Here is a 14,824-nt window from a genome sequence, read left to right on the forward strand (position 1 = left end):
GTCGCTCAGATGTGTCAAGACACTTAGTGTAGAGATCGTGCTTACAAAAGCTAGTTAATTTGGTCGCGGGAGTACTACGGTACTCCTTGAGTTTAAAAAAGTACTGAATTTTCCACCTCCGATAAGAGGTAATTAACTGAGGAGAACCCATTACCTGATGAGAACTTATAAAAGCGTAAGAACTCATCATCTGAAGTAGATTCGTCATCTGAAGAAAACTTGGTAACTCAACTTCACATTGCATTTTTAATTCCCTAATATCAAGATTTGCCTGCAATTTATTTTAAGCCCACTTAATGTGAACTTCCCTTATGTATTTAAATAGCTTTGAAAACATTATCAAAAATTAATCTTTTTACAAATTCAAATAAATCAGTTGAAAAACCCGTGGGTGTTCCTCAAACACCACCAACAACCAACATGTTTCTTGCTACTTATTCAAGACATATCATTTCCGCTTAAACAGAGGAAATGCAATGGGGCCGGCAAACGCCGTTTTACAATTATTGCTTTATTATTAAATGAAGACTTTACATAAATTTTGTTATTATAGCAGCCTAAAAGCGATTAACTACAACTCACCTGAAAGCACCCACACCAGCCACGTCTACCACGGAAGGCTGGCATTTTCTTTTGCTGCTGATGACGATAGAACTTTTGCAGTGGCGTCTCGCGGGCAGCTTCACTTTTGTTGGAATCTTTACCGCTGAAGGTGTAACCAAAAGTGTAGCCTAAAATATTATTTGCATAAAAGGAGTTGCCACCTTCATCTTTTGCCCCTGAAGCCGGATCGTTGGCGTCAGCAACGCCTCCACCGCCGTTATGTTGCCAATAGCGTTGTAGACTGTGCAGACAATTTAGTTCCGGTAGACGGGCTTTTAATTGACTGAAGTCAAAACGCTGGTGAAAGGATGTTGATGATGTGTCGCTGGTGGCACTATTTGTGTTGGAATTGTGCAGCTGACTGTGGGGATGTAGATGGTGGGGGCTGCTGTGAGCCTGCTTTTGCTGTTGCTGAAGACTGGATGGTTTTTGCAATGTGCTATCCGGGGTGGTTTGTAGTGAGTCGTTGTTGGCACTTAATGTATCAGGTTCATTGGTGCAACTGCTAATGGTGGGACACGACTGCAAAGTCTGCAAGGGGAAAAAAAGAAAGGTTACATTAATTATAGTTCAGAGTAATAGTTTAATAAACTATCCATAATTGATATCAACAAAATATTAATAGGAAAAATATCATTAAAAAGTGTCAAGGTTCTCATTATATTAAGAGCCTTATTTTAGGTGGTATAAGGATTTTTACTAAATTTCCTTTTGTTTGGCAAACTTTCTTTGATCAATGGCACATGACTTCATAATAATTAACACAATGCTTAATTTATGGCTTTTTGTACGTCCTTCTCTGTGACGTCTCTTTTGTCATAACATCTGGTATTTCCCATTGCCATAGCTTGCCATCTTGATTATGTTTTTTTCCACGTTTTGTGAAAAATCATATTTTGCCAAAATAATTTGTTAACTAATCGTACAATACGGGTATAATGACTGCATTTGATTGTCATCTCAATAACATAAAAATAACATGCGTCCAGTGTTAACACAATAAACAATACTGCTTACTCTTATGGGGCCTTGCATGTGGTTAACGGATGGATGCATAAATGCTTGGTGGTCAGATGCTTTGCTTGCAAAATCACCCAAATCATACTAACATATGGTGGCAGCCTCTGGTGGGCAAGCAGGCAGACAGACCTCCATTCATTTGGTCATCTGAAGTTAATGTTGCAACAATCCATGCCGGCACCATCATTGCAACGCCATCATAGTGGATTTTGGCGGTAATGCACAATGATGATATGCGCATATACATTCATTTCGATATGAAGTATTTGAGTGAGCAAAATGGAACTTTCACTATACAATAATAACAAAAAAAAAACTATTGAAAAAAGGAGCCCAAAATGCAACAATAAAATCAAACTTTGGCAATTTTCCACTGTCTAATAATTGCAAAATATCTGGACAGGCGACTGGACGACGCGTCATTGAAAGAGACAAAAAAAAAATAGACAGGCCACTTTTGGTTTGGTTTATAGAAAAGTAGTTATTTAAAAAAATGTTGAGGATAATATTACAAAATCATGATTAATACTAATATGTAATGCATGACTAATCATCTTTCTTATTAACTATAGGTCACAATGTCTTATACTCTCTAAGTCTAAGAAATTAGATGCCCTTAAAAAAACTAAGGATTTGTAAGCATTTTATGTTATATACCCAAGAAATTTTGAAAGCTGATTTTTTTAAACAAATCAAAAAAGGCAATACAAATATTTGATTATTTTGCAGTATAAGTCACACATTAAACGTTGGAGCCCATCGCGGCGCAGAGGTGAGCATGTCCGCCTATGACGCCTAACGCTTGGTTTCAAACTCCGGCGTGAGCATTTTTTCGAAAAATTGTCAGCAGTGGTTATCCCCTTACTAATGCTGGCTACATTTATGAGGTATCCTGTCATGTTAAATATTCTCCACCAAGTGGTGTTGCTTGGCGGCGCGCCTTTTGGACTCCTTGACCTTAAAATTAAATCGGACTGCAATCATTGATATAAGAGAAGTATACCTTGTTCCTTAATTTTAATGGAATAATGGTCACACATCTGGAATCTTGGTCTCTTTATACCTTCCAACATAGAATGGGATATGTCAACCTCATTATTCCAATTTTTTAACCTCGAAATGTTGGTTTTACTAGTTATAACTCTATAAGAACAAATCAAACAAAAACAACAAATGCTTCTAAAATTATTTTAAAGTACCATTAACCATAGATCAACTTCCACAAGGAATTTTCCGAGTCTTGGTCTTTTTTACTTTCGATCATAGAATTAAGGTTAATCCAACTTTATTGTTCGAAATATTGAACTACTTATAAACTTTATAAGGTTATATGGTATACGCATATTACAGTTATATTCAAATAGAGAGCTATCCATATACAACACGAAAATCGAGGAGCTTAACAAATTTCAGCGATATCGAGTAATAAACGTGCTTTTATTGGTCAAAGAACTTAAATCGCGAGATCGGTACATATGGTGGCTATATCCAAATATAGCCCCATCTTGACCATACTCGATACGAATGTCAGGGGTCCTAATGCAACTCATTATGCCTAATTTCAGCAGAATCGATTAATAAGTTCATAAGGTATATATGGGAGCTATATTCAAATCTAGACGGATCTGGGCCAAATTGAACAGGGATGTTGAGGAGCCTAACAACCCTCTGCCCCAAATCGAACAATAAATACGCCTGTTATGGGCTCAAGATCTTTAATTGACAGATGGGTATATATGGCAGTAATGTCATAATATATACCGATCTTAAGCATACTCGGTACGAATGTCGAGGGGTCTAACGCAACTCATTGTGTCGGATTTCAAAAAAAAAGGTTAATAAATTCACTTTTTATGGGTCTAAAATCTTGAATCTGGAGATGGGTATATATGGCAGCTATATCCAAACCTGGACCGATCTGGGGCATACTGAAAAGGACGTCCAGGAGTCTAACACAACTCGCTATACCAAATTTCTGTGAAAATGGACAATAAATGCGCCTTTTATGGGCCCAAGACCTTAAATCGAGAGATGGGTCTGTATGACAGCTATATCTAAATCTGGTAACACAACTCACTATCCCAAATTTTAGCGAAATCGGATAATAAAACAACAGAATATAGACATTAACCTGGCCAGCACCCAGTTTTTTGTACGCTCTACATACTGAAAATTATGTTTGTTGGAGTCTATTATCTAAATAGACTCATTTAGACTATTCTAGCTCATTGTTACACCACAGTAGTGGCAGGCCAGGCTTTGGTGGGAATCGAACCCACCACCCCCGCAAATGTAATCTGAGAACGATGGCGGGCTACCGAAAAGTTACCTGGAATTCATTTTTCTGGAGGAATTCTGAGCAAGAAATGTTCAATTTGGAGTTCTGTTTTTGGTTAGGATTAAGAACTGTCAATTGAAAGTTTGATGACAGGGTTTTAAAACACTCCAAATGAACTTCTTACTATTACGATAGAACTTCTACAGTGGGGTCTCACAAACAACTTCACTTTTATTTGAATTTGTTACCGTTGAAGGCATAACCAAAAGTGTAGTCGAAAATATTAGCATAAAGAAGTTAGGTATATGAGCATGTATATATTTTATTGAAATATGGGAGCTGCCTAGGTCAGATATATTAACCTTTCATCTATAACTGGTTTATGCTTCAAAAAATGTATTCTCAGGAATATGGCTATTAAAAATTAAGTAATTTTATAACTACAAGCCTGACATTGAAAATGATTGCTAATTAATGAAATGTCAACTCCTTTTTGACCAATTTATCCCATATCAGCCTTATTAGACCATAATGTCTCTACGTGTTTTGTAAAATCCAACACTCTGTGTCCATTTTGTGTACCTTAACAATGTTGCTTATGGTCTCCCTCAATCATTGAATGAAACGAAAGTTCAAAACTAGCAACGCTATAAACTTCAAACAAAAAGCTGAAAACATAAGAGTAAATCTCAGAAATACCATCAAATTCAAATTAACTGCATGCAAAAATCTTGACAAAGATAGATGTGTAAATATCCCGAATTTTGCAATCACCTGTAGTCCATAGTCATGCTTGTGTGGCATATCTCTCATTGTTTTCTTTCTTGGTTTGTTTTGAAAACCGCCATCATCACCAGCAGCACCGCAACATTACCGCAAGAAACAACATAATCAAATGTTTTCACGAACCGTAAGAAAAAATTAATCAATTTCCGAACACTGACACGACCAACATCATCAAGTGCCACTACCATATTTTTGTGAAGTAGTAAAAATGTTTAAACGACCTGCACAACAACAGTTTTCAGCCTGTTATGGTCATTGAAATCTAGGAACCCTATGCGCGAAAACACTTCAATCAAAAACTACTTACAACACCTAAGACAAGCAGTAGCAACATAAGGGTAGACCTTTTTGTATAAGGGTGGAATGATTGAAATTTTTATAACGTCATAGAGATGTTAACGTTTTGTCATTTGAGGCTACTAAGAAAAAAAAAAATAAATACATCTCAAAAATTTAGAAAAAACAAAAACCACAAGGAGAGCATAAAAAAACCAATTGCGTATTAAAATTAATTGACATTGGTGGGTTAGTTGAGTCAAAACGGGGAATTTTTACTTATTTTTCTCTTAATACGCTTTAGAGAAGGCAAACAGCGTTTCGAGCTCAGATGTATGCTCTACACTGCACTCACTTGAAGAGCACCTTAGTCCATTTCACAAAACTCGTTGATGACGGACTTAATGACCAGAAATCGCGATCCGAGTAGCTAGTCAAATCCTCCCCCAGCATCACATATTTGCCTACCTTTTAGAACTTTTTTGATATCCTATTCTTTGCGGCATGTCTTGAGCTGGACGATATCCTACTTTGAATCTCAAATTAGTTATATTTTGTAAAGATTATCTACATTTAGTTCCTGTTCCTTATTGTATAGTTCACAGTCGAATTTACATTCAGCTCTTTAAACTAATGCTCTAATAATAATTTCCATTTGTCTTTTCAGTTTCTATCTAAACACATTTCTTTCGTTCCATCCTAATACATTTATTGGTAAGTAAACCCTAAAGCTGATGATTTTGAAATTGAAAGTGATTTTTTTACTTTGATTGTTTGTATCATTTCTCATTTTTTTTCCTAGCTTGGTTGCTGCTATTTTGACTGCTGTTATTCAAAAATTTTATTACCAGTGCACACTTCAAATCTAATCGAAAAAAAACCCAACCCAGGTAAGCAATAATGTTAAAAAACCCCATGTATATTTTTTTACTGATTGTTTTTTGATTGTGTTGGCCTTTTTGGTGTTGGATGTAACTACAACGGAAGCCAATGTTGTAAATTAATTACATGCACGACATTTCTTATGATTGTCTGATGAATTTCAAATCTTAAGTTTGTAAAATATGCGAGAAATTATTTTTCGTAATTTTTTTTGGGGTAGGCCACCGTAGCGCAGATGTTAGCATGTCCGCCTATGACGCTGAACACCTGGGTTCGAATCCTGGCGAGACCAACAGAAAAAATTTTCAGCGGTGGTTTTCCCCTCCTAATGTTAGTAACATTTGTGAGGTACTATGTCAAGTAAAACTTCTCTCCAAAGAGGTGTCGCACTGCGGCACACCGTTCTGACTCGGCTATAAAAAGGAGGCCCCTTGGTTTATGAACTACGGCTAATTTGAGCTTTGACATATTTCATGACTTCCACATGTGCAAATTTTCTCTACGAGTTAGGCGGCTGAAGAAATTTTTGTAAATGCTGGGGCGACGAGACGGTCTTTGGGAGTACTAAGCATATTAAGATAAAATAACTCCTTTTTTTTAATCCCCAATGATAGTGGTATACTGCCCTAACTATTCCGCCTATGACACATCGAAAATTTTGATAAGCGACACCATAATGTTCCTGATCGACATTTTTAGCTATCCCTATGAAATGTTATACTTGACGCATACTTGCATTTGCTTTGTGACATTCCCCATTAGCTAACCATTTGGCACGACTATATTGTGGAGTTATAAGCATTTAAGGTTAAAAACATCCACTACATGACGATCTTGAGAAGATAAAAGCATTTCAAGTTCTAAGGAATTATTTAAATTCAATGGATAAGATGATGGTATACTAACTAAACTTCCCATGAACATTCCATAAAGACACAGGGGATACTTTTCTCATAACAATGAGTGCAGTCTGATTAAAATTTTAGCTCAATGATAAGGGGTCTCCTTTTTTATGCAGAGTTCGAACGGCGTACGGCATGGCTACTTGTTAGAGAAGTTTCAACATTGCAGGATACCTCACAATGTAGCCAGCATTAGTAAGGGGAAAACCACCGCTGAAAATTTCTAATGTTCACGCCGGGCTTTGAACCCAGGCGGTTGGCGTCATAGGCGGACACATTAACCTCTGTGCCACAGTGGCCTCCAAGGTAGTGGTATACTACTCTTGAAATATCGATGTGTGACCCTTTTATATTCGTAGTAATCTTAAAATTCCACGTTGTTTAGACGTGTCCGTCGGTTTTGGGATACTTCTCTCATATCAATGAGTGGTGCATTCCGATTAAAATTTAAGCTTAATGGTAAGGGGTCTCCTTTTTTATGCAGAGTTCGAATGGCGTAGAGAAGTTTCTACATGAAAGGATATCTCAAAAATGTAGCCAGCATTAGTAAGGGGATAACCACCGCTGAAAATGTTTTCTAATGTTCACGCCGGGCTTTGAACCCAGGCGGTTAGCGTCATAGGCGGACACGTTAACCTCTGTGACACAGTGGCCTCCAAGATGGCGGTAACAACTCTCGAAATATCGATGTGCGAACCTTTAGTTAGTTAGTTCTGCATCTCACCGTTACGTGCGCTCCTGGGCACACATTCTGCAATTTTTACATAAGCCTAAATCGCTCTTTATGGGTTTCATGTATGAGTATACACATTGTAAAGGCTCATGTTTCGGAAAAAAGGCCCAACATTTTTTTATGAGAATTTCTGCCCCGCCTGAAAGTAATGCGTGACACCGTATCACAAGTTCTTTAACACACCTATTGCAATTACCATATTTGATGCCATTAAAGCAGAAACTCTACCTTTGCGGAACTCTAGATAAATATTCAAACGGCCACCTTACATATGACGTTTGATTCTCACAAGCGATAAACGTTTATTTAAATAATTTACATATCTTAAATCCATTATAATTAATACATCATACCACAATCAATTTAAACTGCTATTAAGAATAAATAGGATCATAAATGTATCTACAAAAGAACTTTGTGGGGGCTTTTGTTATAGTTTAAGTCATACAAAGTTAAGCATTTAACTTAATAGTGTTAAAAGTAATTAACACTTTCCAATCACAAAATGTGGTGTATCGTATGCCCTATAGTATCTGTCCCAAGACATGCTACATAAGGTCAACCACTTCAGAGCACTCCTTTGGCAATTAGCAGGAAAAAAGCCCACTCTTATAAAAATCATTGATTAACAACAACATTTTTTGGTTTGTTAGTCAAAAGCCACAGAGAGCTAGGCAGGCAAACAATTATAACATATTGTTGACATTTATTAGGTGTCTCTAAGGCAATAAAACAATGGCAAATTAGCATAAATCACCACATGGAATGGCAGTAGTAAGAGTTGCTCCATGGCAATTAACAGCTATATGTGGAGCCAAGTAAATTTTTAACATGCCACCTTAGGAGACAGCTCCAAAACCAGTTATTAGTTTAAAATTACGAATATTTTATTATTATTATGACAGCTCGAATTTCTGTTGAACAATAACTCAAATTGGCTATGAATTCTTTTTGAAGAAAACCTATATTTAGTTTATGCACGAATCCTGTTCGTGTTGAATACTGTTTAAGGCCTTGCAACGTAATGCATTGATTTTCTCTAGGCTTTTCTCTAAACATGTCTTAAAAGTCAATTGAAATTGATTGCATAGTGACCAGATAGCCAAATTCCACAATCCATCACTGTGGCTTGAATACGACAGCTTGTCTGTTGTCTTCATCAATTAAGATGCTGCTTGAGTGGCTGGCTGGCTAGCTTGCTAGTTGGCTGGGGCTGAAAATCTTCTCTTCAGCTGTCTGTCTACTCACTCGTCATGTCATCGTCACCATGGCCATCGCTAGTCAATGATATTAAATACCTGTGATGCGTAAATTACTTGAAGTGGGTAAAGCGGAGCTTAAACTTAATACAAGAAGAGTGAAGCTGAGAAAAAAAAAATAGTAAAAAAAATCAGCATCATTATATGGTTTCAATGTGGAAGAAATTTCCCACTTGACAACAAAGAAATGTGTGTGGTTATATACGTTGTAAACTGTTATTATTTGTTTTGAAATGGTTAAGTTTTTTTTTGATCAAAACTTACAATCGAAAGTCAAGGGTGGAGCTATAGAAAGGGGAAGCACAAAGAGTTGATTTACAGAATAAAAATTATATTTTCTCAAGTCATAGGAAACCAAGAAATTAACTTTGTCCTAGAAAGCGGGAAATTGTTTGATGGTGAATGTTAAAACGTTTTAAAACTATGAGCCATATGATCGTTTAATCTAAGAATGTAAAAACTCTTTTATTACTCGTTGGAATGGGTTTTATAATATAACACAAATTTTCCCACGAAAACTATGAAATTATGGCGCATACAAAGTTTAGCTCAAGTATAAGGGTTTTTTATTTATTTTAATTTATTTTTAAACATTTTTAAATATTTTTTGTTAGAGCGATGAGTTTTTAAACCATGGACAAAATTTGGGGAGTTATGACCAATTTAAGTTATAAAATAGTTTTTAAAATTTACAAGAGAAACAGAAAAGAAAACAAACATTAGAGAAGGGGTTATAAGCATTTTAAGTAATGAAATATTTGTTGAAGCCAAAGGAACAGGTGAATTTCCTTGAATCTGGAAAACAGGTTGAAGATCATGCCTTTTGTAGACAAAAGTTGAGAGCATAGATATTTCGATAGGCTCCTTTTTTTGTTAAGAATTTTGCTGGGATTTGGATCCAGTCTTTATGTTAGCCGTTCATCCAAGAAAGTACAATTGAGTAAATACCCGGGTTTTTACCCATATATAACCAACAGCTATTAATAATTTTACAGATATCTTGGTTATAAAAACATTTTCCAAATAATTTTTGATGATTTCTATTCTTTGTATATAAACCTGATCTTCTGATTTCATTAAATTGGAATTTAGTTATATAAAACTCAAACTCAAAAGACTCAAAGTCTCTAGGCAATAAATTGGTAATTTTTCATCCGATTTCGATGGAATTTGACACAGTGAGTTCTTGTAGACCCTTACCCATTCCTGTGAAATGTGGTCTAGATCGGACCAAATTTGATCTCCCGAAATAGAGTTTCGATCTCCCGAAATAGAGTTTTGAGCCCATAAAAGGAGCAGTTTTCATCCGGTTTTGATGAAATCTAAAAGGTGAGTTTTGATACCCCTCTACACCTTTTTGTTGAATATCGTCCAGATTGTAACATATTTGGATATAACTGCCATATAGATCGATCGCCCGAGGTGGTATTGAGCCTACAAAAGGAGAATTTTTCATCCGATTTTAATGAAATCTGAAGCAGTGAGTTTTGATACCCCTCTTCACCTTTTTGTTGAATATCGTCCAGATCATAACATATTTGGATATAACTGCCATATAGACCCATCCTCCGATATAAAGTATTGCGCCTACAAAAGGAGAATTTTTCATCCGATTTTGATAAAAACTGAAACAGTGAGTTTTGTTACGCCTCCACACATTTTTGTTGAATATCGTCCAGATCGTAACATATTTGGATAAAGCTGCCATATAGACCGATCCCCCGATATGGAGTATTGGCCCTACTAAAGGAGCATTTTCCTATTTCGATGAAATTTGAAACAGTGAGCTTTGATACCCCTATATACCTTTTTGATGAATATCGTCCAGATCGGACCATATTTGGATGTGGCTGCCATACAGACCGATCTCCATATTCGGATATAGCTGGCAGTGTGGAAACCTTTTTGTGGTGAAGTTTGAACATAGTTGCCATACCAAATGATAAAGTACCTCTCCCAGGGAATCCAGGCTTTCAACGTCATAGGTGGACATGCTAACCTCTGCGCTACGGTGTCCTCCTAAACATACATATCGTTAAACTCAACTAATCAAATTGGTATTTGAACGAATGAGTTATTTGAATTTTGATTTATATCGATTATAATCAAAATTTATATAAATCAAGGTATTACAGTATTGAGTTTCAATAATCTCTTTCTCCTAGCTACATCTCTGATTTTTATTTCCCAAGAAAATCTGCTAAAAAAGAAAAGTTTTTCTATTTTTTTCATCCTCCTCCTTTGATTTTGCATCGCTTGACGTGTCTGTTTGCTCTCGCGTTTGCCACCTTTTACGTAGCGTGTAACGTTTAACAACAAACTTAACATCAGTTTTATTAAAGCGTTTTGTTGAGCAAAAAAAATTAAAAAAAAAAAATGCGAAGAAAAAATTAGATATTTTCCTTTGGCTTGGCATGTGGTAAAACTTGTTTTCCTTCCACACCATAGCATCATCCCATCACCATATAATCTCAAAAAGTAAAACATCACAAGATTTTCTCGCGTTTGCCCAGATTTCATGCAACAATTTTGTTTTTTTTTTGTTGGTTGTCTTCACTTTTTAGACAACGTGTCGATCGCTAACGTTTCATTTTAAAGGGCAAAGCATTTTTTCTGGTTGGCGCTGCAATTTTCAGTCATAAAATCTAAACAGCCGATCTCTCTTGTAGCCTGTACAAAGAGGAAAACCAAAATTAGTCACAGTAGCTAAGTTTAAAATATATTTTAAATATAAAGTGTCTAAAGTCAGCTTTCAGTAGGCATGCCGCCAGTTAGTCAGATAGACAGACAGCCAGCTGTAATGCGAGAAGTATGGCCAACACCAAAGCATGACTGTTTAAGACCAAGTTAGCAGATGGATTGTTGTTAGACAGAGTTTTGGCTTGCTTAGATAGTTGTTGGTATTTCTTTTGGACTGCTTGTTTTTTTTGGAGGCTTGGCTTTTTAGTCTTAAAAACCATTGGTATGGTGATATTTGGCCATAGAATGTTGGTGTATTATTGTTTGATTTCCACATAAATCCCTGCAGTGATTTTGTTGCGGTTCGCTTAGTTTTTTAACAAAAAATTTTTTTTGTGAGTTTTATAAATTTAAGCTTGACATGCATATGGAGGATTATGTGTGGGTACTGTGAAATATATAGATTTGGGATTTTTTCTGCTTCATTAAAATAAATTTGTGCCACATTTTATAAATTACAAGACAATATTTACGAAATATGGTCAAATAGTTGAGGCTATTAAAATTGTTTAACAATATAAAGTCTGCAGTAATGTTATATCTGAAATACATGGGAAGGAGGCCATCGTGGCGCAGAGGTTAGCATGTTCGGCTATGTCGCCGGACGCATGGGTTCAAATCCCAGCGTGAACATCAGAACTGCGTGAACATCAGAACAGTTTTAAGCCGAAGTTATTCCCTTACTAATGCTGACAAGATTTGTGAGCTATGCTGCCATGTTAAAACTTCTCTACCAAGTGGTGTCGCTAAGCGGTAAGCCGCTCGGAATCGGCATAAAAAAGGAGGTATCTTATCATTGAGCATAAGCTTCAATCGGACTGCACTTATTGATATGAGAGAAGTATCACCGGTTCCTTAATGGAATGTTCATGGTTAATGTAGTAGAAATACATGAACAATGTGGTTAATAAAAAAAAAAAAAATAAAAAAAATCTTGAGAAAGCGTTTCTATAGAAAGACGAATAAAAAAATTGATGTTAAAGCAAGTCATTTTGACACAATTTTCAATAGAAACATAATTTTGGAAACTATTTTTTCTATAGAAACATTACTTCTACATTAATAAAATGTTGACATTTTCTATGGAAAGAAAATTTTGCAAAATTTTAAAAAGAAAGAGAATTTAAATAAAATTTTTACTCAGAATAAATTTGAGTTAATTTAACACGAAAAAATTTTACAAGAAAATTGACAAAATTTTTTTAACAAAAAAAAAAAACCGAGAATTTGTTTTCAAAATATAATTAAAAATTATTTAATCAATAGTCTTTGGGTATGTTGGGTACCTTAATCAGTTTGACAAAGGTGCTGATGAAGTTACATGGCGTAACAGAAATCGCGATCCACTAACCAGTCAAAGTGTTTTGAATAATAACACACACTTGCTCAACTTTTATAAGTTCTTTGCTATGCTATTCTTTGAATAGAAAGCATTGAATATGATCTCAAACTGGAAGATGTTCGAAAAATCACTAAAAAGTTAAAATTTTCACAAAATCTTTTGCAATACAGTATTTTATTTTTTTGAAAAATACTTTCTTTAAAAAATACTTTTCTAAAGAAATTTTTTTAAAAAGGTTCATACTTTTGTGGCTGCTACATTCTCTGTTGTTTACCGTCATCGTGAGTGCCTTTCTCAGCAAACAACAATAATTCACTGACCATAATATAGCAATTCAGCCAACATCAATAAAACAATTCCTAAAAACTATCTTCGCCTCCTAAAATGCATTCTCGTGCTCATTTAAGTTGGATTGAAGCAAAAAAAAAGTTAATTTTCTCATACTTGTTTTTCTAAGATCCCCGTGCTCAGGGTGTACTATCATATTTTTCATCTGCTGGGCTTTTTAACAGCCGGTAATGCGAATCAATTTCTGTTTCATTGTTTTTCAAGTCGAGCTTAATGACCGATTGAGCGAATGAGCGAATGCAACCCTCAAAGGAGAGATTGTTAAAGGAGTCTTGAAGAAAAGAAATGGCAGTTCCTCAGACAAGGCAGGACACATGTCACCCCACTGTTTCGATAATTGGGTTTCTTTATCTCATAGGCACCATCGTGAACTATGCCGTCCGTTTGACCTGTTACATAGAAATTTTTCTTAAAATTTATGTATAAGAAATTTTTCAAAATTTTCTTTCCACGAAATTTTTTGTTCTATAGAAATTTTTGCAACATTTTGCCTAAAAGGTTGCTTGTTATACTCTTCACCATAGGATGGAGGTAAATTAATTTCGTCATTCTGTTTCTAACTACTCGAAATATTCGTCTAAGACGCCATAAAGTATATATATTCTTGATCGTCATGACATTTTAGGTCGATCTAGCCGTGTCCGTCTGTCTGTCCGCCGTCTGTCTGTCGATTGGAATAAAGCTAGCCGCTTGAAATTTTGCACAAATACTTTTTATTAGTGTAGGTCGGTTGGGATTGTAAATGGGCCATATCGGTCCATATTTAGACATAGCTGCCATACAAACCGATCTTGGATCTTGACTTCTAGGGCCACTAGAAGGCGCAATTCTTATCCGATTTGGCTGAAATTTTGCATGAGGTGTTTTGATATGTCTTTCAACAACTGTGCCAAATCGGTTTATAACCTGATATAGCTGTCCTATAAACCGATCTGGGGTCTTGACTTCTAGGACCACTAGAGGGCGCAATTCTTATCCGAATTGGCTTAAATTTTGCATGATTTTTTTTTTTGTTATGACTTTCAATAATATAGCTGCCATATATACCGATCTTGGATCTTGAGCCAATAGAGGGCGCAATTCTCATACGATTTGAAGGAATTTTTGCATGAGGTGTTTTGTTATGACTTCCAACAACTGCGCCAAATGCCAAATATGGTTCAAATCGTTCCATAACCTGATATAGCTGCCATATAAACCGATCTCGAATCTTGACTTCTTGAGCCTCTAGAGGGCGTAATTATTATTATCCGATTTGGCTGAAATTTTGTACAACGGCTTCTTCCATGACCTCCATACGTGTCAAATATGGTTTGAATCGGTCTATAGCCTGATACAGTTCCCCTAATAAACCGTTCTCCCTATTTTACTGCTTGAGCTCCTAAAAGGCGCAATTCTTATTCGATTTGGCTGAAATATTACACATAGACTTCTACTGTGGTCTCCAACATTCAATTCAATTAGCATAGCAATTCTATTTTTTTATCTTTTGTTTGTCTAAAAAGAGATACCGGGAAAGAATTCGACAAATCCGATCCATGGTGAAGGGTTTATAAGATTTGGTCCGGCCGAACTTAACACGCTTTTACTTGTTTTTTTTAATGTTTTGCTCTCTAGAAGTATCTAACACTAATTCTTGTTTTCCTGCTAATGTTA

General features: G+C 35.7%; 2 protein-coding genes across 3 annotated transcripts in view; one reads left to right on the forward strand and one right to left on the reverse strand.

The window, feature by feature from the left end:
- LOC106087860 (ESF1 homolog) overlaps window positions 1-14,824 on the forward strand; it is a 71,775-nt gene that overhangs the window by 22,745 nt on the left and 34,206 nt on the right. Inside the window, exons 3-4 of the mRNA XM_013253053.2 lie at window positions 5,631-5,677; window positions 5,766-5,853. Of these exons, the coding sequence (XP_013108507.2) occupies window positions 5,631-5,641 (11 nt within the window). The 3' untranslated portion in view covers window positions 5,642-5,677; window positions 5,766-5,853. The remainder of the gene's footprint in view (window positions 1-5,630; window positions 5,678-5,765; window positions 5,854-14,824) is intronic.
- The window catches only part of LOC106087859 (disheveled-associated activator of morphogenesis 1), a 117,002-nt gene that overhangs the window by 9,903 nt on the left and 92,275 nt on the right, over window positions 1-14,824 (reverse strand). For both annotated transcript variants that reach the window (XM_059368286.1, XM_013253052.2), the window contains exon 2: window positions 583-1,134. In XM_059368286.1, the coding sequence (XP_059224269.1) occupies window positions 583-1,134 (552 nt within the window). The remainder of the gene's footprint in view (window positions 1-582; window positions 1,135-14,824) is intronic.

Source organism: Stomoxys calcitrans, chromosome 4 (genome assembly GCF_963082655.1).
Source record: "Stomoxys calcitrans chromosome 4, idStoCalc2.1, whole genome shotgun sequence".
In the NCBI taxonomy this organism is placed as follows: Eukaryota; Metazoa; Arthropoda; class Insecta; order Diptera; family Muscidae; genus Stomoxys; species Stomoxys calcitrans.